Source organism: Carcharhinus amblyrhynchos, chromosome 6 (assembly GCF_965287045.1).
Source record: "Carcharhinus amblyrhynchos chromosome 6, sCarAmb.v2.hapA, whole genome shotgun sequence".
NCBI classification, from domain to species: Eukaryota; Metazoa; Chordata; class Chondrichthyes; order Carcharhiniformes; family Carcharhinidae; genus Carcharhinus; species Carcharhinus amblyrhynchos.
Window position 1 is genome coordinate 14,554,393 of NC_137329.1, and position 19,432 is coordinate 14,573,824.

The 19,432-nt window shown below is 42.7% G+C and overlaps 1 protein-coding gene across 2 annotated transcripts in view; it reads left to right on the plus strand.

Annotated features, from left to right (window-relative positions):
• tpcn2 (two pore segment channel 2) overlaps positions 1 to 8,665 on the plus strand; it is a 51,182-nt gene extending 42,517 nt beyond the window's left edge. For both annotated transcript variants that reach the window (XM_080189930.1, XM_080189931.1), the window contains exons 23-26: positions 456 to 538; positions 3,688 to 3,769; positions 4,892 to 4,980; positions 7,911 to 8,665. In XM_080189930.1, coding sequence (XP_080046056.1) covers positions 456 to 538; positions 3,688 to 3,769; positions 4,892 to 4,980; positions 7,911 to 7,998 — 342 coding nt within the window. In that variant the 3' untranslated portion in view covers positions 7,999 to 8,665. The remainder of the gene's footprint in view (positions 1 to 455; positions 539 to 3,687; positions 3,770 to 4,891; positions 4,981 to 7,910) is intronic.
• Positions 8,666 to 19,432: the final 10,767 nt, after the last annotated feature.

Sequence of the window (19,432 nt, forward strand, 5' to 3'; positions counted from 1 at the left end):
CACTTGATGAAAGAGCAGCGCTCCGAAAGCTAGTGGCTTTTGCTACCAAATAAACCTGTTGGACTTTAATCTGGCGTTGTGAGACTTCTTGCAATGGAGACAGGACAGGTAATCAAGATGTCAGTGTAGTTATTTTCCTCCCCTCTTTTTATGTCATTGCAAGGGGGTCACACAAGATGCTCTCCTACCAACATGGCGATGTCAAAATGGAACAGTGACCCTGAAATTTCGAGGTCCTGTTTAGAAATTGCCTTTCCAGAGAAAGAAAAGCAGTGCTGTGTTAGCTAATCTCAAAGTTCTATTCAATGCAGAAAATATTAGTTTATTTAAAGGCTCTAATTTCTTACAACATTTGAAATAGGAAAAATGAAGCCGTGCCTGTTTTCTTTTTAATGCATCCACACCCCTTTATAATATGGTTATTATAGCTTGAAATTTTCCTGTTATTATGGTAGGCTGCTTTGGTCACCCTTTGGGATCTAATGGTGGTAAACAACTGGCAGGTCTTTCTGGATGTCTTTTCAAGATATGCAAGTCCGTGAGTAGACATTTTAATTGGCCATAGTTCTTGGTGTCTTAACTATTTCTGGAGTGCTACCTCTTTGCTGATTTGCGGTTAGGCTCAAGTAAATGTATTCCCTTTTGATAAATCCACTAGTTTTCCCACCATGAGTTTATCCTTAATTTTATTTTATCTTCCCCATGGTGCTGCAAGAGATTGGCACAGTGGTGCTACATGAAGGCAGGTATGGGAGCACATTGGGAATCTCTGCTATTTCGTCTGGACTCAGTTTGCTCCATATCCCTTCTTCATAGAATTCCTACAGTGCTGAAGGAGGCCATTTGGCCCATCAAGCCCCACTTGAGTGAACCGACTGTAATGTTTCCTTTTTGTTTTGGTTCTCAGTTTTCCCCGTAGTGGGAAATATTACCCAAAACTGTTCACCAGACCTTTTTTTATAAATGCCCCACCCCTAAACTGGACCAACTCTTTGGCTGGAATTTTACCGTCCTGCCCTCCATGGGAATCTGGGCGAGGGGCAGATCATGGGAAGGTCCATTGACTTCGGGTGGGATTTTACGGTTTTGGGACAAGCAAGGTCGTAATATCCCGCCCTTAATCTCTCCTAGTTCAGGAAATACAATCTAAAGGTTATGCAGTCTGCTGTTCTAAGTTAAGGGCTTTTAAAAATGTGTATTTGTAGCAATTATAGTTTATTAGCCTTGACAATCATTCATTCAGTGGCTGCAGTTGATACAGTTTGATTGTGATGCCACCAGGAATGAAGATTTCTGCAGAAAATTTCAGATTGTGGGCATTGGTGTCTCTTTGGATCCCACAGTTTTACCTCCTGTTCCACCTGAGGAACAAGTGACCACATTTTCTCTGCTCCTATCTTCTATGTCACTGAACTGAACATGGAAGTTCCTCCCTGGCTTTGAGGAGTTCAGGTGGAAGACTGGAATGAAAAGCTTGCAAGTTTTTGGTCAATGCCTCTCTTTTTGAAGTAGACATCCAGAGAGCACAGATCTTTAGTGAATATATTCTCAATGTGTTGAAGGCAGCCATGTCATCAGTATATGCATGGAGCTTTGGCAGTGTGAGGGAGGTTGTTGGTGTATAGGTTGTGAGCTGGTGCAAGGACTGATCCATTGTTGGCTGTGCCTGAATGGCTGGCTTAATCTCCAAGTCACACACTGAACTGTTGGATGCTGGTTGTGGAGTTGATTTGTTGTAAGGTTTTCCACACAGATGATTTAGGAGAGTTTTGGCAGTATGCCATGTACCACACCTGTGTCATAGGCCCAGGCTAAGTCAACAAATGTGGCTTCTGCATTTGGGCCTTTCTGGAGACCAGCCTCCATAAAAATGGTGTCATTATCCTTCTCGGAACCGTTGTGGCCCTTTTTGATAACCTGCCTATTGGGGGAGCATGCCCACTTCTAGGATGGCGAGTAGGCCTGGTTAGCAGGAGATGTTCCAGGGACCTCCTTAATTATGTCATGGAGCAGAGTGATGGGGTGGTAACTATGTGGGTTGCTGGGTGCCTTTCCTGGCCTGACACTATCCACCATCTTGGATTAGCGCCAGCTGTTTGGAGTAAGTAAGTCCTGGTGTCACATAGTACCTTGGGAGGCAGTGATTTCATTTGAGAAAATAGTTGCTATTGGCTCCAGCAACATTTTGCATAGATTCCTTTGGAATGAACCAAACTTTGCCCAAAGATTATGGGTTTGCAATGCAACATTTGAACCCAAGGGAAATGGTGCATCGACAATGTATCATTACTATGAGTTGAAGGTATATTTTTCAGAAATCACCATCATTATAACATGACAAACTGGTGATGTGTGGCTTTATAAAGCTATCCTTCCAACAAAATCCTCGTTTTGGCTCAATTGTTTTGCCATCTGAACTGGTTGTACAGTAATCGGTAAGCATTGATTGTATTTTGCTTCCTCCTGTCAGATAGGAATGTTGGACAACCCAGCATTATGCTGCTATCTGCTGACCTTGCTTTCCCCTCTTTCCTTCCTGTGGACTATACAGAATGTTGCATTATCAGGAAGCACCACCTTGTGACAAAACTGAGAATTGAAAGCAAACTGAACCAAGCTTTGCGTTGTTACTCATAGAATCCCTACAATGCAGAAAGAGGCCATTAGGCCCATTGAGCCTGCACTGACAGCAATCCCACCTTTTTTATACATTTTGTGAGATATGGGCGTCACTGCCTGGCCAGCATTTATTGCCCATCCCTTGTTGCCCATGAAACTGAGTGGTTTGCTAGAACGTTTCAGAGGGCAGTTGAGAGTCAACCACACTGTTGCGGCTCTGGAGTTGCATGTAGGCCAGAGTTAGGCAAGGGTGGCAGATTTCCTTCCCTAAAGAGCACTGAACTAGATGGGTTTTTCCAACAATTGACAATGATTTTAAGGTCATCAGTCGATTATTAATTCCATATTTTCTGAGTTCAAATTCCACCATCTGCTCTGGTGGGATTCAAACCTGGGTCCTCAGAACATTAGCTGAGTTACTGGATTAATAGTCCAGTGATAATACTACTAGGCCATTGCCTCCCCTGCTTAATGCTGTATCTCCTGCACAATCTTTACTAATGTCAGTTGCTTTTCTTACACATTTCATGAATCTAGAGGTTGCAGTAGCAAAACTAACGAGTGAATTGATAACCAGAGATAAACTTCAGATTAGCATTACGTAGGCAGGATCTTAATGAGGAAGGTTTTCTGTTCTTGTACTCGGGAGGGCTCATTGGGTTATCTATTCCCTTTCCCACAAGCAGCTTTAGTAGCCAAGTCAATCCTGATATTTAAGAGGGAGCTGCATTTAAAAGCTTGAAGGTTTTAAAGGGCCTGGGAAAAACGTAGGGAAATTCGACTCTCCAGTGGAGAGTAGCATTGGCATGAATTGAATGGCCTTCATTATCAACTTATGTGGGATTCCACATGTTTCACCCCTTCCCAAGCTCATTGCCAAGAGCAGGTTCCTGTGAAGTGAAGAAATCTAATTTACCCATTTCTGTTTCCGATTTTAATGTGAATGATTTCTTTGTTTCGATACGAATTGTTGGCTTTTAAGGATTTTTTTTAAAAACTTGCAAGCCATGCTTAATAATGGATGGCGTCTTGTTTTAATTTCTAAAGTGAGTCCTTTTGATCTTGCAGGTGGTCCAAACTCTATTTTGTAGCTTGGTGGCTGGTGTCCTCTGTCATTTGGGTTAACCTCTTTGTGGCTTTGATTCTGGAGGTAAGTATGGGGGAGGCTTTAGCAATTCCTAAATAAACACGAAAAAGCTGCTTAATGCATAAACTTGTACTTGTTCACAAAGCGCCTCCTTGAAGCAGATCAATTTTAGCACCAGATTTACAATTAAAAGTAACCCTGACTTTGAGTACATGTCTTGGAATAAAAGAATTATCTTCACAATTCTGTTTGTAGCCTGAAATTTTCCATTTGCGCTTGAAATCCTTTCTTTTTTGTCTTTCCTCTTTCTGTGCTCCACCGTCCATGATCCTTGCTCATCACTTCCTTTTTCTTTCTCCTCACCACCACCCCCCCGTCCCCCGCCAAATCCCTACCATCCCCTCTGCATCCTGCATCTACCAATACCAGAAAACTCAGATGACATTTGGTTATACAGTTCGGAGCTGGTTGCCAGGAGGATGGAGTGTAGTCGGTGATGGCTCTTCCCCCTTTGTGTACAGAGGAGATTTTTGGTTTAGTTTATTATTGGTACATGTATTAATATAGTGTAAAGTATTTTCTTGCATGCTGTACAGACAGCATACCATTCATAGAGAAGGAAACAGAGTGCAGAATGTAGTGTTACAATCATAGCTAGGGTGTAGAGAAAAAGCAACATAATGCAATGTAGGTCCAGTCAAAAGTCTGACAGCAGCAGGGAAGAAGCTGTTCTTGAGTCAGTTGGTACATGACCTCAGACTTCTGTATCCTTTTCCCGATGGAAGAGAGAATGCCAAAGTTGCATGGGGTCCTTGATTATGCTGGCTGCTTTGCTGAGGCAGCAGAAAGTGTAGCCAGAGTCAGTGGATGGGAGGCTGGTTTACATGATGGATTGGGCTACATTCATGACCTTTTGTAGTTCCTTGTGGTCTTGGGCAGAGCAGGAGCCACACCAAGCTGTGATACAACCAGAAAGAATACTTTCTATGGTGCATCAGTAAAAGTTGGCGGGAGTCAAATTTCCTTAATCTTCTGAGAAAGCAGAGGCATTGGTGGGCTTTCTTAACTACAGTGTCGGCGTGGCACCAAACCCATGTGCTACTGATTTAATGTAGGGTACTGATCTGGGAATGTAGAAATTGCAATGTGTTCTTGATTTTTTTTTCCAATTTTAAATAATTACAGAACTTTATTCACAAATGGGATCGGAGCTACCATCCATCCTTCTCCGACCAGGAGTCGGAGTATCAGATGAGCGTGCAGGATATGTTCAGGTGAGTTGTTTTTTTGTATCGATATGTATCCGTGCAAGTCTGATATACCATTTGCTTTCGTATTAATTGTAATATTAAAAGTAAAACTGGAAGTCTTCCACTTCAGTGTCACTTTGCCCATTTAAAAAATTCTTCTTTGCTAACTGTGGTGGATAAGTGATTTTAATATGAAAATATTGGACCATTTTGGGCTTCTCGATCTATTTAACATCCAATGTCGTCATACAGCTGTCACTAAACTGGAGAGTGCAGAAGAGACTTAAATGGATGTTGCCAGGATTCGAGGGACTGAGTTATAGGGAGAGATTGGACAGGCGAGGACTTTTTTCTTTGGAATGTGGGAGACTGAGGGATAATCTTAGAGGTATAAGATCATGAGGCATGGATAGGGTGAATGCACTGCCTTTTTCCCAGGTTTGGGGAATTGACAACAGCAGATCATAGATTTCAGTTAACGGGGAAGAACTATAGGAACCTGAGGAGCAACTTTTTTTTATAAGGGGGTGGTACGTTTGTGGAATGAGCTGCCAGAAGGAGTGGTTGAGACGGGACATTGACAACATTTAAAAAGAACTTGGACAGAAACTTGGGCAGGAAAGGTTTAAAGGGGTGTGGGGTTAGCTTGGATCAAAGGGCCTATCTCTGTGCCGTAGATGCTATGATTCTGTGGATCTTCATTGGCTCTGCCAGGGCAACTCAGCCCCGGACCTCATTACAACACAATGGTTAGTACTGTGCCTCACAGCACCAGGGAGCCGGGTTCGATTCCTGGCTTGGGTTACTGTCTGTGTAGTGTTTGCACTTTTCTTCCTGTGTCTGCATGGGTTTCCTCCCACAGTCTGAAAGAACATGCTGGTTAGGTGCATTGGCCATGCTTAATTCTCCCTTAGTGTACCCGAACAGGCACCGGAGTGTGGCAACTAGAGGCTTTATGTAGTAACTTCATTGCAATGTTAATGTAAGCCTACTTATGACACTAATAAATTAACTTAGTGTTGGTTCAAACATGGACAACAGAGCTTCATTCCAAAGGTGAGAGCTGACAGCCCTTGACATCAAGGCAGCATTTGACCAGGTCTGACATCAAGGAGCCCTAGCCAAACTGGGGCCAATGGGAATTGGAGGGAAAACTCTGGTTGGAGTCATATCCAGCACACAGGAAGAGGTAATACTAAGGAAGATGGTCGTTGGTCAAGCATCTCAGTTCCAGGCCACCTTCAACTTCCTCATCAATGACCTTCCCTCATTGCAAATTCAGAAGTGTGGATGTTCGCTAATCTGTTCACCATTTGCAACAACTTGTACTGATGCCGTCGATGTCCCAAATCCTGCAAGATCTGGACAATATCCAGGCTTAGGTTAAATGACAAATAACGTCTTCAGCAAGAGAGAAGCTAACCATTGCCCCTTGATATTCAATGGCATTACCGTTGGTGAATCCCCCACTATCAATGTCTGGTAGGTTACCATTGTCAAGAATTTGAATTGGGCTAGCCATAAAAATATCTGGAAGTTCACTTCAAATCTCTCTTCATCCTGACTTGGAAATGTATTGCCATTCCTTCACTCACTGCGTGGAAACCCAGGAACTCCCTCCCTAAGAGCACTATGAGTGTACCTACACCATATGGACTGCAGCAGTTCAAGAAGGCAGCTCACCACTACCACCTTGAGAGCAAGTGAGGATGGACAACAAATACTGGCCAAATCAGTGAAGATGTGGGTATGCCGGTGTTGGACTGGGGTAAACACAGTAAAAAGTCTGACAACACCAGGTTTTAGTCCAACTGATTTATTTGATAGTAAACTCACAAGCTTTCGGGTTAGTCCCTTCGTCAGGTGAATGGAGAGTTCTGGCCTCAGACAGAGCATATAAAGCACAGACAGTTTAGAGATTACTGTGCTTTATATGCTCTGTCTGAGGCCAGAACTCTCCATTCACCTGACGAAGGGACTAACCCAAAAGCTTGTGAGTTTACTATCAAATAAATCGGTTGGACTAAAACCTGGTGTTGTCAGACTTTTTACCAAATCAGTGAAGCCCACATCCCAAAAATGGATTTTTAAAAAAAAACAGTGGATGTTATTGTCTGTAATGTTGGATGATCTTCCAATAGTCTTAGTGCTATTAAACTGCTTCACTTTGCAAAGGTAACTTAAATAAGGCCTGGGGCAGAGGTGGGATGGTGAGGGACAGAATTATGCTGACGCATCCATTTGAAAGGACCCTACTAAAGTCATGTCTATGACCAAAAAATAAAACTGAAGCAAAATGTTTAATTAGTCATGGTTTAGACAGCTGAAGTAACTATTTTAGTAGGTATCCAGTGTTTGAGTAGACTTGGCTATCTCATTCGACATTAAACGGGCAGTGGAGGAAGAGGCATGGCTATGGTGAGTGTCCTATCTTAGTGTGACTACACTTCCAACTGCTTAATTGACATTAAGCTTCTAGACGTCCAGTAGTTGTGAAAATCCTTGTAAAAATGCAGATGGGTTAACTGGTGTTGTGGTTCTTTGACCTCCTGCCTCTTGCTTAATTACCAAATCCAGGTTATGGGAAATTTCTCCAGAATTCTTGAAAATTTTGTTGAAAGGTTTTTACTTTGCCTCTCCCAAAGCAGTTGTAGGGTTGGGACATTTTAAATGGTGTCATTCACTCCATGAATAGATGTAACTATGACTCATTACCATTTTGTCTTTGATTTAACTTGTCAACTCAATACTAACAAAATATTGAGTCTTGTATAATTTGGTTTTGTTGGTGGATCTAATTTATTTTTATGACCTGGGAAATTATCTAATTTTTTTATTTTACTTCTCCACGTTTGCAACAAGAGACGCAATCGCATTTTGTAAACTGCAGGCTGAAAGATGCCATTTTTCAGCAGGGTATCTCTTGGCTAATTCTGGTTTTAAAATTTTAACAGAGATGATCTAGAGGAACCAACCGAAGAAGAATTGATGGAGAGACTGCGGCAGCATCCACACCTTCATCTACCCAGAGGGCCCATTTAGCCACGTCCGTACAGAGCACAGGTGTTTTTGGTGATTTGTGACTCCTCGTCCAGGCCCTGCCACGTGACGTTGCCTCATGGTGGGTTCGAACACCCCTGAAATAGAAGAATCACTGACCTTTAACAATTATTCTCTTTGTGCAGGGTCATGAAATAAATCGAATTGCCAATGCACACTTGGTAATGGACCAGAAATCCTATTTGTCATGTACCTCCTGCTTTGTGTCTGTAAATATATAAATAACTCAGATTTATTTTAAATTTGATTGTCTTCCACTCCAACTTTTAATACTGACATTGCCTTTTCAGATGTTTTGGGAATGTACTAAATCTTAGTTTCAAAGATAGGAAAGTTATAGCACATACTTGTGGACCTAAACATTCACCTTGAACACTGAATCAAAACTGTTCACATTTTATTATGCGCCCTGCACTTTTACAGACCCTGTGTATTTGGACTCTCACTCACTAGTTAAGATGCAAGTTACAAATGAAAGCACTCAAGTTGGTGAGATTACTCCTGTAATCATTTAATTAATATATTCTGCACTATCCCAGAAATCTGTTTGTTACCTTTGGATAATCTTGTATGGAAATGTAATATTTGAAGTTTTTTGTTAAGTTTGGTTAGTGGAAGAATAAATTATTTTGTATGGTTTTGAATTAAAGGTGACATTTTTCTAAATACACTTGTCGTGTTTGATTACGAAGTAGTTCTGGAATAGTGATGGTTATTTACATGGAAAATTTTATATACATCGGGGAGGTGGTGCCTAGTAGTATTTTCACTAGATTGTTAATCCAGAAACTCCGTTAATGTTCTGGGAACTCTGGTTCGAATCCTGCTATGCCACGTGGTGGAATTTGAATTCAATAACAATCAGGAATTAAGAATCTGCTGATGACCATGAAACCATTGTTGGGGGAAACCCCATCTGGTTCCCTGTCCTTTTTTTAAGGAAGGAAATCTGGTGTTCTTGCTAGTCTAGCCTACATGTGACTCCAGAGCCAGCAATGTGGTTGACTCTCAACTGCCCTTCAAGGGATGGACAAGAAATGCTGGCCTGCCAGGGACACCCATGTCTCATGAATGCATTTTTAAAAAATGGATTCATGCATTTTCCTTGAGCTCAAGGTGGTAATGATGTCTGCTTAGCCATGCAAGAGTCCTTTAGCTATGATGTGATTTTAAAAAAAAAAAATAGCTTCTCCAAGTTCCTTTTTTGCTTTACATTAAAACCCTGAGAAATATATGCAAATTTCTTTCACTTGCAGCTTCAAACAAATGGCAATTTTAAACTGCCTTGATGCTTAACCCCTTCACAGGCCTTGATTGACTTGAAGGAAGCTTCCATCATGAGCCCATTCAAGTTCTCACAACCAGTGATGAAGACAAAAACTGGCGGTGAATGGAGACTTTCTTTTAGAATGCTTGGAATCATAGAATTCCTACAATGCAGAAGGAGGTCATTCGACCTATCAAGCCTGCACCGGCAATAATCCCACACAGGCCCCAACCTCATGTATTTTCCCTGCTGGTCCCCCTGATACTAAAGGACAATTTATCATAGCCAATTCACCTAACCCATGCATCTTTTGCAGTTTGGAAGGAAACCCACGCAGACACTGGGAGAATGTGCAAACTCCACACAGACAAAGTGGGGATTGAACCCTGTTTAAATAGTTTGGAGATACAGGATAGAGTGGTTACAGTATGTAGTGACTATGTTAATAGACGAATAATCAAAGAAACAAGTTAAAATGCACAATGGCAGTTGTGAAATTTATATTCACTTAATTGGATGAAAACAACTACCAGCAATAATTGTGATCTTTTTTTTGGAACTTGGGTTCATTTTATTTTGAATAATATTTCTTGGGAGACCCTTACTGGTGCTCAACTTTGTGAGACTCTAGACTCTCAAATGTGATTGTGATCTTTAGGGTGGTGCAGTGGTTAGCCTTGCTGCCTCACAGCACCAGGGACCTGGGTTCAGTTCATGGCTTGGGTCACTATCTGTGGAGTTTGCACATTCTCCCTGTGTCTGCATGGGTTTCCTCCGGGTGCTCCAGTTTCCTCCCACAATCTAAAACGTGTGCTGTTTCTGGTTACAAGAATTGATCCCTGAAATTGAGAGCTTGTATGAGGAGCGGTTGAGGACTCTGGGTCTGTACTAGTTGGAGTTTAGAAAGATGAGGGGGGGATCTTACTGAAACTATCCAGGCTCGCAGTATCCTGTGAGATTGGACGTGGAGAAGGCGTTTCCACTAGTAAGGAAAACTAGAACCAGAGGGCACAACCTCAAGCTAAAGGGACGATCCTTTAAAATAGATAAAGAATTTCTTTAGCCAGAGTGGTGAATCTGTGGAACTCCTTGCTGCAGAAGGCTGTGGATGCCAAGTCATTGTGTGTTTAAGACAGAGGTAGATAGGTTCTTGAAAAAGGGATCAGGGGTTATGGGGAAAAGGCAGGAGAATGGAGGTGAGAGAAATATCAGCCATGGTTGAATGGCAGAGCACACTCGATGGGCTGAGTGGCCTAATTCTGCTCCTATGTCTTATCTTATAGGTGCATTGGCCATGCTAAATTCTCCCTTGGTGAACTTGAATCGGTACTGGAGTGTGGCAACTAGGGGATTTTCACAGTAACTTCATTGCAGTGTTAATGTAAGCTTACTTATGACACTAAGGAATTAACATTAGCTGAGGGCTAAGTTTAACAAGTTGTACTGAGCTGTCATGGGAAAAATCTGAAGACAAAAATTGACTGGGTTGGGGAAAAGAGTGGGGGACTGATTAATTGGAAAGTTCTTGAGAGCTGGAGTGAAAGGCCGAATGATTGGCTTCCTTGTTTGTGTGGATTATTTTGAGATCACAATGACTAAGCTCAGGAAGACATTGCAGTGATTTTTATTTTTTAACGATAAAGGCTAACTTTCTAAAGATAAGCCAATCCAGTTTTAGGTGAAGGAATGTCATTTCTTCCATCAGGAAACTTATTATTCTGCAACTCCTAGTTGATAGCTTTTGAGTGAAACCTCAAAGTCACCAGCAAATTTTGAGTACAAAATTGGGAATGTACTCAAAATTGGGAATGGGAACATGGAAGATACAGGCCAGAATCCTATGGCAGTTCACACTGGTGGGATTATTTTCCCATCGCACTGCAGTGAATGGAGCTTTGGCTGGATGCCAAACTCTCTGACATTGTTGCAGCAGGAGCACGTCGTAAACAGTCAGTAAGATCGTGCCCACGCTATTGGATAAATAAAACCATTTTCTTATAGAAACTAGAAGCAAGTGTGGGCCATTCAGCCCTTTTTGAGCCTGCTTTGCCATTCATTTTGATCATGGTTGATCATCGAATTCAATATCCTGATTTTTTTTTTCCTTCCAAATCCTTTGATCCCTTTAGCCCCAAGAGCTATATCCTAACTTCTTGAAATTGGACAACATTTTGGCTGTGGTAATGAATTCCACGCATGCACCAGCCTCTGGCTGAAGAAATTTCTCTGCATCTCAGTTCTAAAATATTTACCCTTTATCCTCAAACTATGACCCCCTAGTTCTGCATTCCCCTATCGTTGGGAACATTCTTTCTGAATCTACCCTTTTTAACCCTTTAAGTTTCTGAGAGATCCACTCTCGTTCTCCTCTTCTAATTTCTTGTAAATATTCCCATCTATAGTTTCTTTCCTCCAGTTCATGTGTTTGTTTCTAATGTTTTTCTATAATCAAGAAAAGACTTGACCTGAAACATTCTGGACTGAGAAACTCAGTCTATTCTATATACAATACGTATCATTGAATAGAATCCCCACATGGCAGGCCACATCCACGTCGACAACAATCCCACCCAGACCCTATCCCTATAACCTCATGCAATTACCCTAGCTAGTGCCCTTGGACACTAAGGGACAATTTAGCATAAATAATCCACCTGACCTGCACATCTTTGGATTCTGGGAGGCAACTGAAGCACCTGGAGGAAGCCTATGCAGACTCCACATAGTCACCCAAGCTGGGAATTGAATCCTGGTCCTTGGAGCTGTGATTCAGCAATATTGCCCATTAAATATCAAATATGACATTGCCTTTACTAATCTGTTCTCCCTCTCCAAATATTTCCCTTTGTAATCAGGCTTGGGATAGGCGCTACACATACTTTCATGTCTGAGTTATTGCCATCTCCACGTGAACTGACCTGGCATGGTTTTGCCCAAAGCAGATTCCTTTCAATTACCAGAAGTATCCTTTGCTTCAGCTGCAATCCCTCTCTGTAATTCCTGACTCTTTTCTAATTGGAATCTTATCACTGTTTCTATCGACTTTTGAACTCCAGTGGGGTCATTTGAAAGTTGTGCGTCCAAGTGGCATTTCGGGTGAAGGCAACCTTTTGCTGCGGTTTACAATGGAATATCACATTTGCTGTGCAATTTGTTGTTAATGTGCTTTTATACAGGCCATTTTGGAACAATGCTTGCCAATATCGTACTGTTGAAATAAACTCGAGTTTTGTAAAATAGCTATTGTGTAATTTGGCCGCTGGCTGCTACCAGATGTTGTCACTGTTACTGGGTCAGTCAATGCACGCTGATCTCTGCTGCTTTTTTTTTTACATTCCTGAATCTCCTCATGCCACAATTGGCAATCAAACCTTCAGCTGCTGAGATCTTAAGCTCTGGAATTCCCCCTCTTAAACCGGTGTGTGTTTGTGTGTCCTCATTTTGAACCCATCTCTTTCACTAAGCTTTTGGTCATCTGCCCTAATAAACTCCTCCTCGTGGCTCAGTGTCAAGCTTCTGTCTTGTGACGTACTGTAGAGTGGTTTCCCATGTTAGGCATTGTATAATTGCAAGTTGCTGTTAATTCTGCAGTGGTCAGCTTTGGGCTCATTTTTCTCAAGATGCCTCTACGAACATTCTGTTTAACGTTACTTCATTATGGCTGTCTGGGTACAATGCTGAAGAGGGGATCCTCCCATAAATTAGTTGAGGGCCCCATACCTAGAACTGAGTCTTTCTGCAACCCAATAGGACTACAGATGTGGTCTGTGTCAAAAATGCTAAATGAAAACACAGCACAGTGATAAATGAGTGGGAAAAGCATTTATTCAATTTGTCCGCATCTTACAATGAGCTGACCTTATTAAAAAACCCAAGCTTCGCATTGAAAGCAGTTGGGAGTTGGCTCTGAAATATCTCTGCTCACTTGCCTGGGAGGGCATTCAGGCTCACCTGGCTCTTCAACAGAAGGATGTACTGCACCTACATTTCCATCATCATTGATTTGATTTATTTTTGTCGCATGTATTGACATACAATGAAAAGTATTGTTTCTTGCGTGCTATACGGACAAAGCATGCTGTTCATAGAGAAGGAAGCGAGAGATTGTCAGTTTCATCATGCAATGTACAGTATTGTCCACCTCCAGTTTCCATGCTGGTCTCTGCTGGAGTTTCCACGGTGATCGTGTGCAGGCAAGTGAAACGTATCTGAGCATTGGGTTGGTTGGCCTCATCCTGCTCCTCATTCTCGACATTTTTGTGTAGTCATTACCTGTTTGAACCCAAAATCTGATTGATTTCCACTTTCACTCAAATTTAGTCCAACTCGCTTTTGTAATGATACCGTGCCTTTAAGAATTGTACATCAGTCATGTTTCTTGTGCAGGATTTGTTCTGTGCAATCGGAGCCACTTTATATGGATCCAGCAGCAGTTACTGCGGCACCATAATTGATCTTAATTGATACAATGTTTGTGCAGGGTTCTGTTGTTTTGTGTTTTCCCCTGGAATATTGCAGAGTAGGGCTTGATTAGTTGATTGACAGGTGAGGTCATATAACAGCACAGCTGCGCTTTTACAGAACTCAATGCAGTCTGCTTTTGCGATCTTTAAAGAGAAGTTTCTTTCTCTTGCTCTCTAAAGTGGAAGCTAGAACCTTGCAAAAAAAACACCTTTCTAAGATTCTATTGTTTGGGCATGGAGCTTTCTCTGGAAGTTGTGCATGAGAATTAGAAGACAAGTGGTCTGTCTAGATCACTCTCCAGAGATGTTAAAAGACCAGAAATCTAGTGGCCACATAAACATATTTGGTTTTCTGTACTAACTGGTTCTAAAGAAGGGATTTGTATCTTTGGGAGATATGCTGAATTGGAACTAGCTAGCTTTTAAGAATTATATTTTATCCTGCTTAAATATTTTAATTGGTAAAAGTTGTGCTAATCCTTTTTGTTATATTCTGTGATCCTGAATAAATTTTGGTTTGATAACAGCTCCCTCATGGGTCACTTGAATCATACATGGAGTGAAACACCTTATGCCCATCCTAATGCTGAAATCAAATGTAAAAGTTAGAGTGCGGGCTAACTTCAGAAAATATCTTCAGAGTTTCTGATCTGTTCCTTAACATTTTGCACATTTTTTTCATTATGTCAAATGCTGGCTTGCCCCAGCACTGCAAGATTTCATGTTCTTTCTAGTTGGTAGTCATGTAATGCACTTAGACAAGTTCAGCTAATCCAGTTACTAGTGTGGGATTTCAACTCATCATGCGCATTGTTTTATGGGATTTGCTTTTCTGCCAGCGGAAATGGTTAGTGACTCTGACGTAACACAGATTCTGGTCATCAGAGTTTGCCTCTAATTTTAACATTTGTACAAAGTTTGTTTAAGTTTTAAGGTTTCTGTTTTTAACCCTTTCAACAATCTAACTTCTGAAATACTGACTTGATAAGATAACATTGCCATATTGGTGCACCTGGAACATGTGTGTGACAGGCTATTCCTGTCTGTGAGTGTCCACACACACACACACACACAAGTCAGGAGATTGCTGTTACCCAATGCACATGCGTGTGTGTTCCATCAGGTTTTGCTGGACAGCAATTGGGATTGATTTATTATTGTCACATAGTGAAAAGCATTTTTCTTGCACGCTATACAGCATACTGCTCCTACAGAAGGAAACAAGAGAGTGCAGAATGTAGTGTGACAGTCATAGCTAGGGTATAGAGCAAGATCAACTTAATGCAAGATAGGTCTGTTCAAAAGTCTGACGGCGGCGGAGAAGAAACTGTTCTTGAGTCAGTTAATATGTGACCTCAGATTTTTGTGTCTTTTTCCTAATGGAAGAAGGCGGAAGAGAGAATATCTGGGGTGCACATAGGTCCTTGATTCTGCTGGCTGCTTTGTCAAGGCAGCGGGAAGTGTAGACAAAGTCAGTGGATGGGAAGCTGGTTTGTGTGATGGATTGGGCTACATTCACAACCTTTGTAGTTCCTTGCTGTCTTGGGCAGAGTAGGAGCCATACCAAGCTTTCTATGGTGCATCTGTATAAGTTGGTGAGAGTCATAGCTGACATGCCAAATTTCCTTAGTCTTCAGAGAAAGTAGAGGCATTGGTGGGCTTGTATTTTGTCTTGTAATTGTTTGAGATCTGTCCCACTATGGTGGTGTTGTCAGCAGACTTGAAAATTGAATTGGAGTGGAATCTGGCCACACAGTCATAGGTGTATAATGAGTAACGTCGCTGGATTCCGGGGAAGTGCCGGAAGATTGGAAAGCGGCTAATGTTACGCCGCTGTTTAAGAAGGGTGCCAGGCAAAAGGCAGGGAATTATAGGCCGGTTAGTTTAACGTCTGTTGTAGGTAAAATGTTAGAATCCGTCATCAAGGAGGAAATAACGAGGCATCTTGAGGGGAATTGCTTGATAGAGCAGACGCAGCACGGTTTCGTTAAGGGGAAGTCGTGTCTGACAAATTTACTGGAGTTCTATGAGGATGTGTCTAGGGCGGTGGATAGAGGAGAGCCAGTGGATGTGGTCTTTCTTGATTTTCAGAAGGCGTTTGACAAGGTACCTCACAAGAGGTTATTGCAGAAGGTAAGGGGGCATGGAGTTGGGGGTAGGGTGTTAGCATGGATAGAGGATTGGTTGTTAAATAGGAGGCAGAGAGTGGGGGTCAATGGGTGCTATTCGGATTGGCGATTGGTGACTAGTGGAGTGCCCCAGGGGTCGGTGCTGGGGCCTCAGCTATTTACCATTTATATAGATGATCTGGAGGAGGGAACCAAGTGTATGGTGTTGAAATTTGCTGATGACACCAAGATTGGTGGAACGGCAAATTGCGTGGAGGGTGTGGAGAGTCTGCAGAAGGATCTAGATAGGCTGGGCGAATGGGCCAGGAACTGGCAAATGGAATTTAATGTTGGCAAGTGCGAGGTGGTCCACTTTGATAGGAATAATGGTAGGAAGGACTATTATTTATGTGGTGAAAAACTGCAGCAGGCGACGGTGCAGAGGGACCTTGGGGTCCTTGTGCATGAGTCGCAAAAACCCAGCCTGCAGGTGCAGCAGGTGGTCAGGAAGGCGAATGGGATGCTGGCCTTCATAGCGAGGGGGATTGAATATAAAAGTAGGGAGGTCTTGCTGCGGCTGTACAGGGCATTGGTGAGGCCGCAGCTGGAGTACTGTGTGCAGTTTTGGTCGCCGTACTTACGCAAGGATATTTTGGCCTTGGAGTGCAGAGGAGGTTTACTAGGCTGATACCGGAGTTGAGGGGGTTGAGCTATGAGGAGAGGTTGAATAAACTAGGCTTGTACTCGTTAGAGTTTAGAAGAATGAGGGGAGATCTCATTGAGACATATAAGATGATGAATGGGATGGATAGGATAGAGGTGGAGAGACTCTTCCCACTCAGAAAGGACAGTAGGACTTGGGGGCACAGCCTCAAGATAAAGGGGGGGCGGTTTAGAACGGAGTTGAGGAGGAACTTCTTCACTCAAAGGGTGGTGAATCTCTGGAATTGTCTGCCCGTTGAGGTGGTGGAGGCTGCCTCGCTAAATATTTTTAAGACGCGGGTTGATGGGTTTTTGATAAGCGAGGGGATTAAGGGTTATGGGGAGAGGGCGGGAATGTGGAACTGAGCCATGACAGATCAGCCATGATCTTATTGAATGGCGGGGCAGGCTCGAAGGGCTAGATGGCCTACTCCTGCTCCTATTTCTTATGTTCTTACGTTCCTATAGTTGGGGTTTGAGAACACAGCCTGGTGGGGCACCAGTGTTGAGGATGATTGTGGAGCAGATGTTGTTGCCCGTCCTTACTGATTGTGGTCTGTGAATTAGGACTTTAAGGATCCATTGCAGAGTGAGAAGCTAAGGCCCAGGCCACGGAGTTTGGAGATGAGTTTCGTGGGAATAATAGTGTTGAAGGCTGAAGTGTAGCCAATAATTATGAGTTTGACGTAAGTGTCTTTGTTATCTAGGTGATCCAGGATTGAGTGCAGGGCCAGGGAGATGGCGATAGGCCTGTTGCGGCGGTAGGCAAACCACAGTGGATCCAGGTAGTCCAGGAGGCTGGAATTGATTTAAGGCATGACTAGCCTTTTAAAGCACTTCATAATGATGGATGTCAGAGTCACTGGATGATAGTCATTAAGGCACGCTGCTTGGATTTTCTTAGATACTGGGATGATAGTCATTGTTTTAAAGCAGATAGCGACCTCAGATTGTTGTAAAGAAATGTTGAAGATGTCTGCGAATATTCCCGCCAGCTGATCAGTGCAGGATCTGAGTGTTTGTCCATCTGGGCCAGTCGCTTTCTGTAGGTTGACCTTTGAGAAAGCTGCTCTGACATCTGCAATGGTGACCCCTGATACAGGGGCGGCACGGTAGCACAGTGGTTAGCACTGCTGCTTCACAGCTCCAGGGACTTGGGTTCGAATCCTGGCTCGGGTCACTGTCTGTGTGGAGTTTGCACATTCTCCTCGTGTCTGCATGGATTTCCTCCGGGTGCTCCGGTTTCCTCCCACAATCCAAAGATGTGCGGGTCAAGTTGATTGGCCATGGTAAATTACCCCTTAGTGTCCTGAGATGTGTAGGTTAGAGGGATTAGCGAGTAAATATGTAGGGATATGGGGGTAGGGCCTGGGTGGGATTGTAGTTAGTGCAGACTCGATGGGCCAAGTGGCCTCTTTCTGCACTGTAGGGTTCTATGATTCATCAAGGGCTTCCAGGGTGGAGGGCATGCTCTCACTGACCTCTTGCTCAAAACGGGCATAGAATATATTGAGCTCATCACGGAGGGGTGCATTGGAGCTGGTGATTTTACATGCCTTCATCTTGTAGCCTGTTACGCCTTGCAGATTTTCCCATAGTCAGCGGGGGTCTGTGTGGCTAGTCTGGTACTGTCTTTTGACATCTTTGGATTCCCTTAGATCATATCTGGCTTTCTTGTATAAGTCTAGGTGGACTGACTTGAACGCATCAGACCTGGACTTGAGCAAGCAATGGATATTCCTGTACATCCATGGTTTCTGGCTGGAGAATGTACAGATTTGATTCTTTGGCACACAGTCTTCTACACACTTACGAATGAAGTCAGTTACTTTAGTGCCATATTGGTGAAAATCAGCTGTCCCAGGGAGCCAAGATCGATGATAGGCCCTTCCTAACCTAGCAAAAATCATCAGCTCTGACAAAGGGTCCTCCAGACTCAATGTTGGCTTTAATTTGATTTGATTTGATCTATTATTGTCACATGTATTAGTATACAGTGAATATTATTTGCGTACTGTACAGACAAAGCATACCATTACATAGAGAAGGAAAGGAGAGAGTGGAGAATGTGGTATTATGTCATAGCTAGGGTGTAGAGAAAGACTAACTTAGCACGAGGTGGGTCCATTCAAAAGTGTGACGGCAGCAGGGAAGAAGCTGTTCTTGAGTCGGTTGATACGTGATCTCAGACTTTTGTATCTTTTTCCCAAAGGAAGGAGATGGGAGGCAGTTTGTCCAGGATATGTGGGATCCTTAATTATGCTGGCTGCTTTGCCAAGGCAGCGGGAAGCGTGGACAGAGTCAATGGACGGGAGGCTGGTTTGTGTGATGGATTGGACTCTGTTCGCAATCATTTGTAGTTTCTTGTGCTCTTAGAGCAGGAGCCATACCAAGCTGAGATGCAATGAGAAAGAAGGCTCTATTTTCACTCTACAGATGCTGTCAGACCTCCTCAGATTTTCCAGCATTTTCTGTTGTAGTTTCAGATTCCAGCATGTGCAATATTTTGTCTTTATTTCAGCCCAAATCCATTTCTGATTATTAATCCAGAAAAGTTGTTCGGATGAAGTGAATCATATTGCTGGTCCTGGTAAATTGGACATTGGATAAAAATAGTCAAGAACAGATTTTTGTTGCTGCCTTCTGTTTTGCATTCCCATATTACCTCAAATTTAGCTTTTCATTTACTGCATAAACTGTATGTTCCATAGTGAAATTGAGCATTTTTTGTATTTGCGTAGTTCTGCAGTTGCACTGGAGTGACACTAGATGGGAATGTTTCTGTACATTGTTGAACATGGAGCGAAGGCTTGACACAGGGTTATAAAGTGTATTTATTTCAAGAAGTCATTTTTGGAGATCTGCTGGAGAAAATC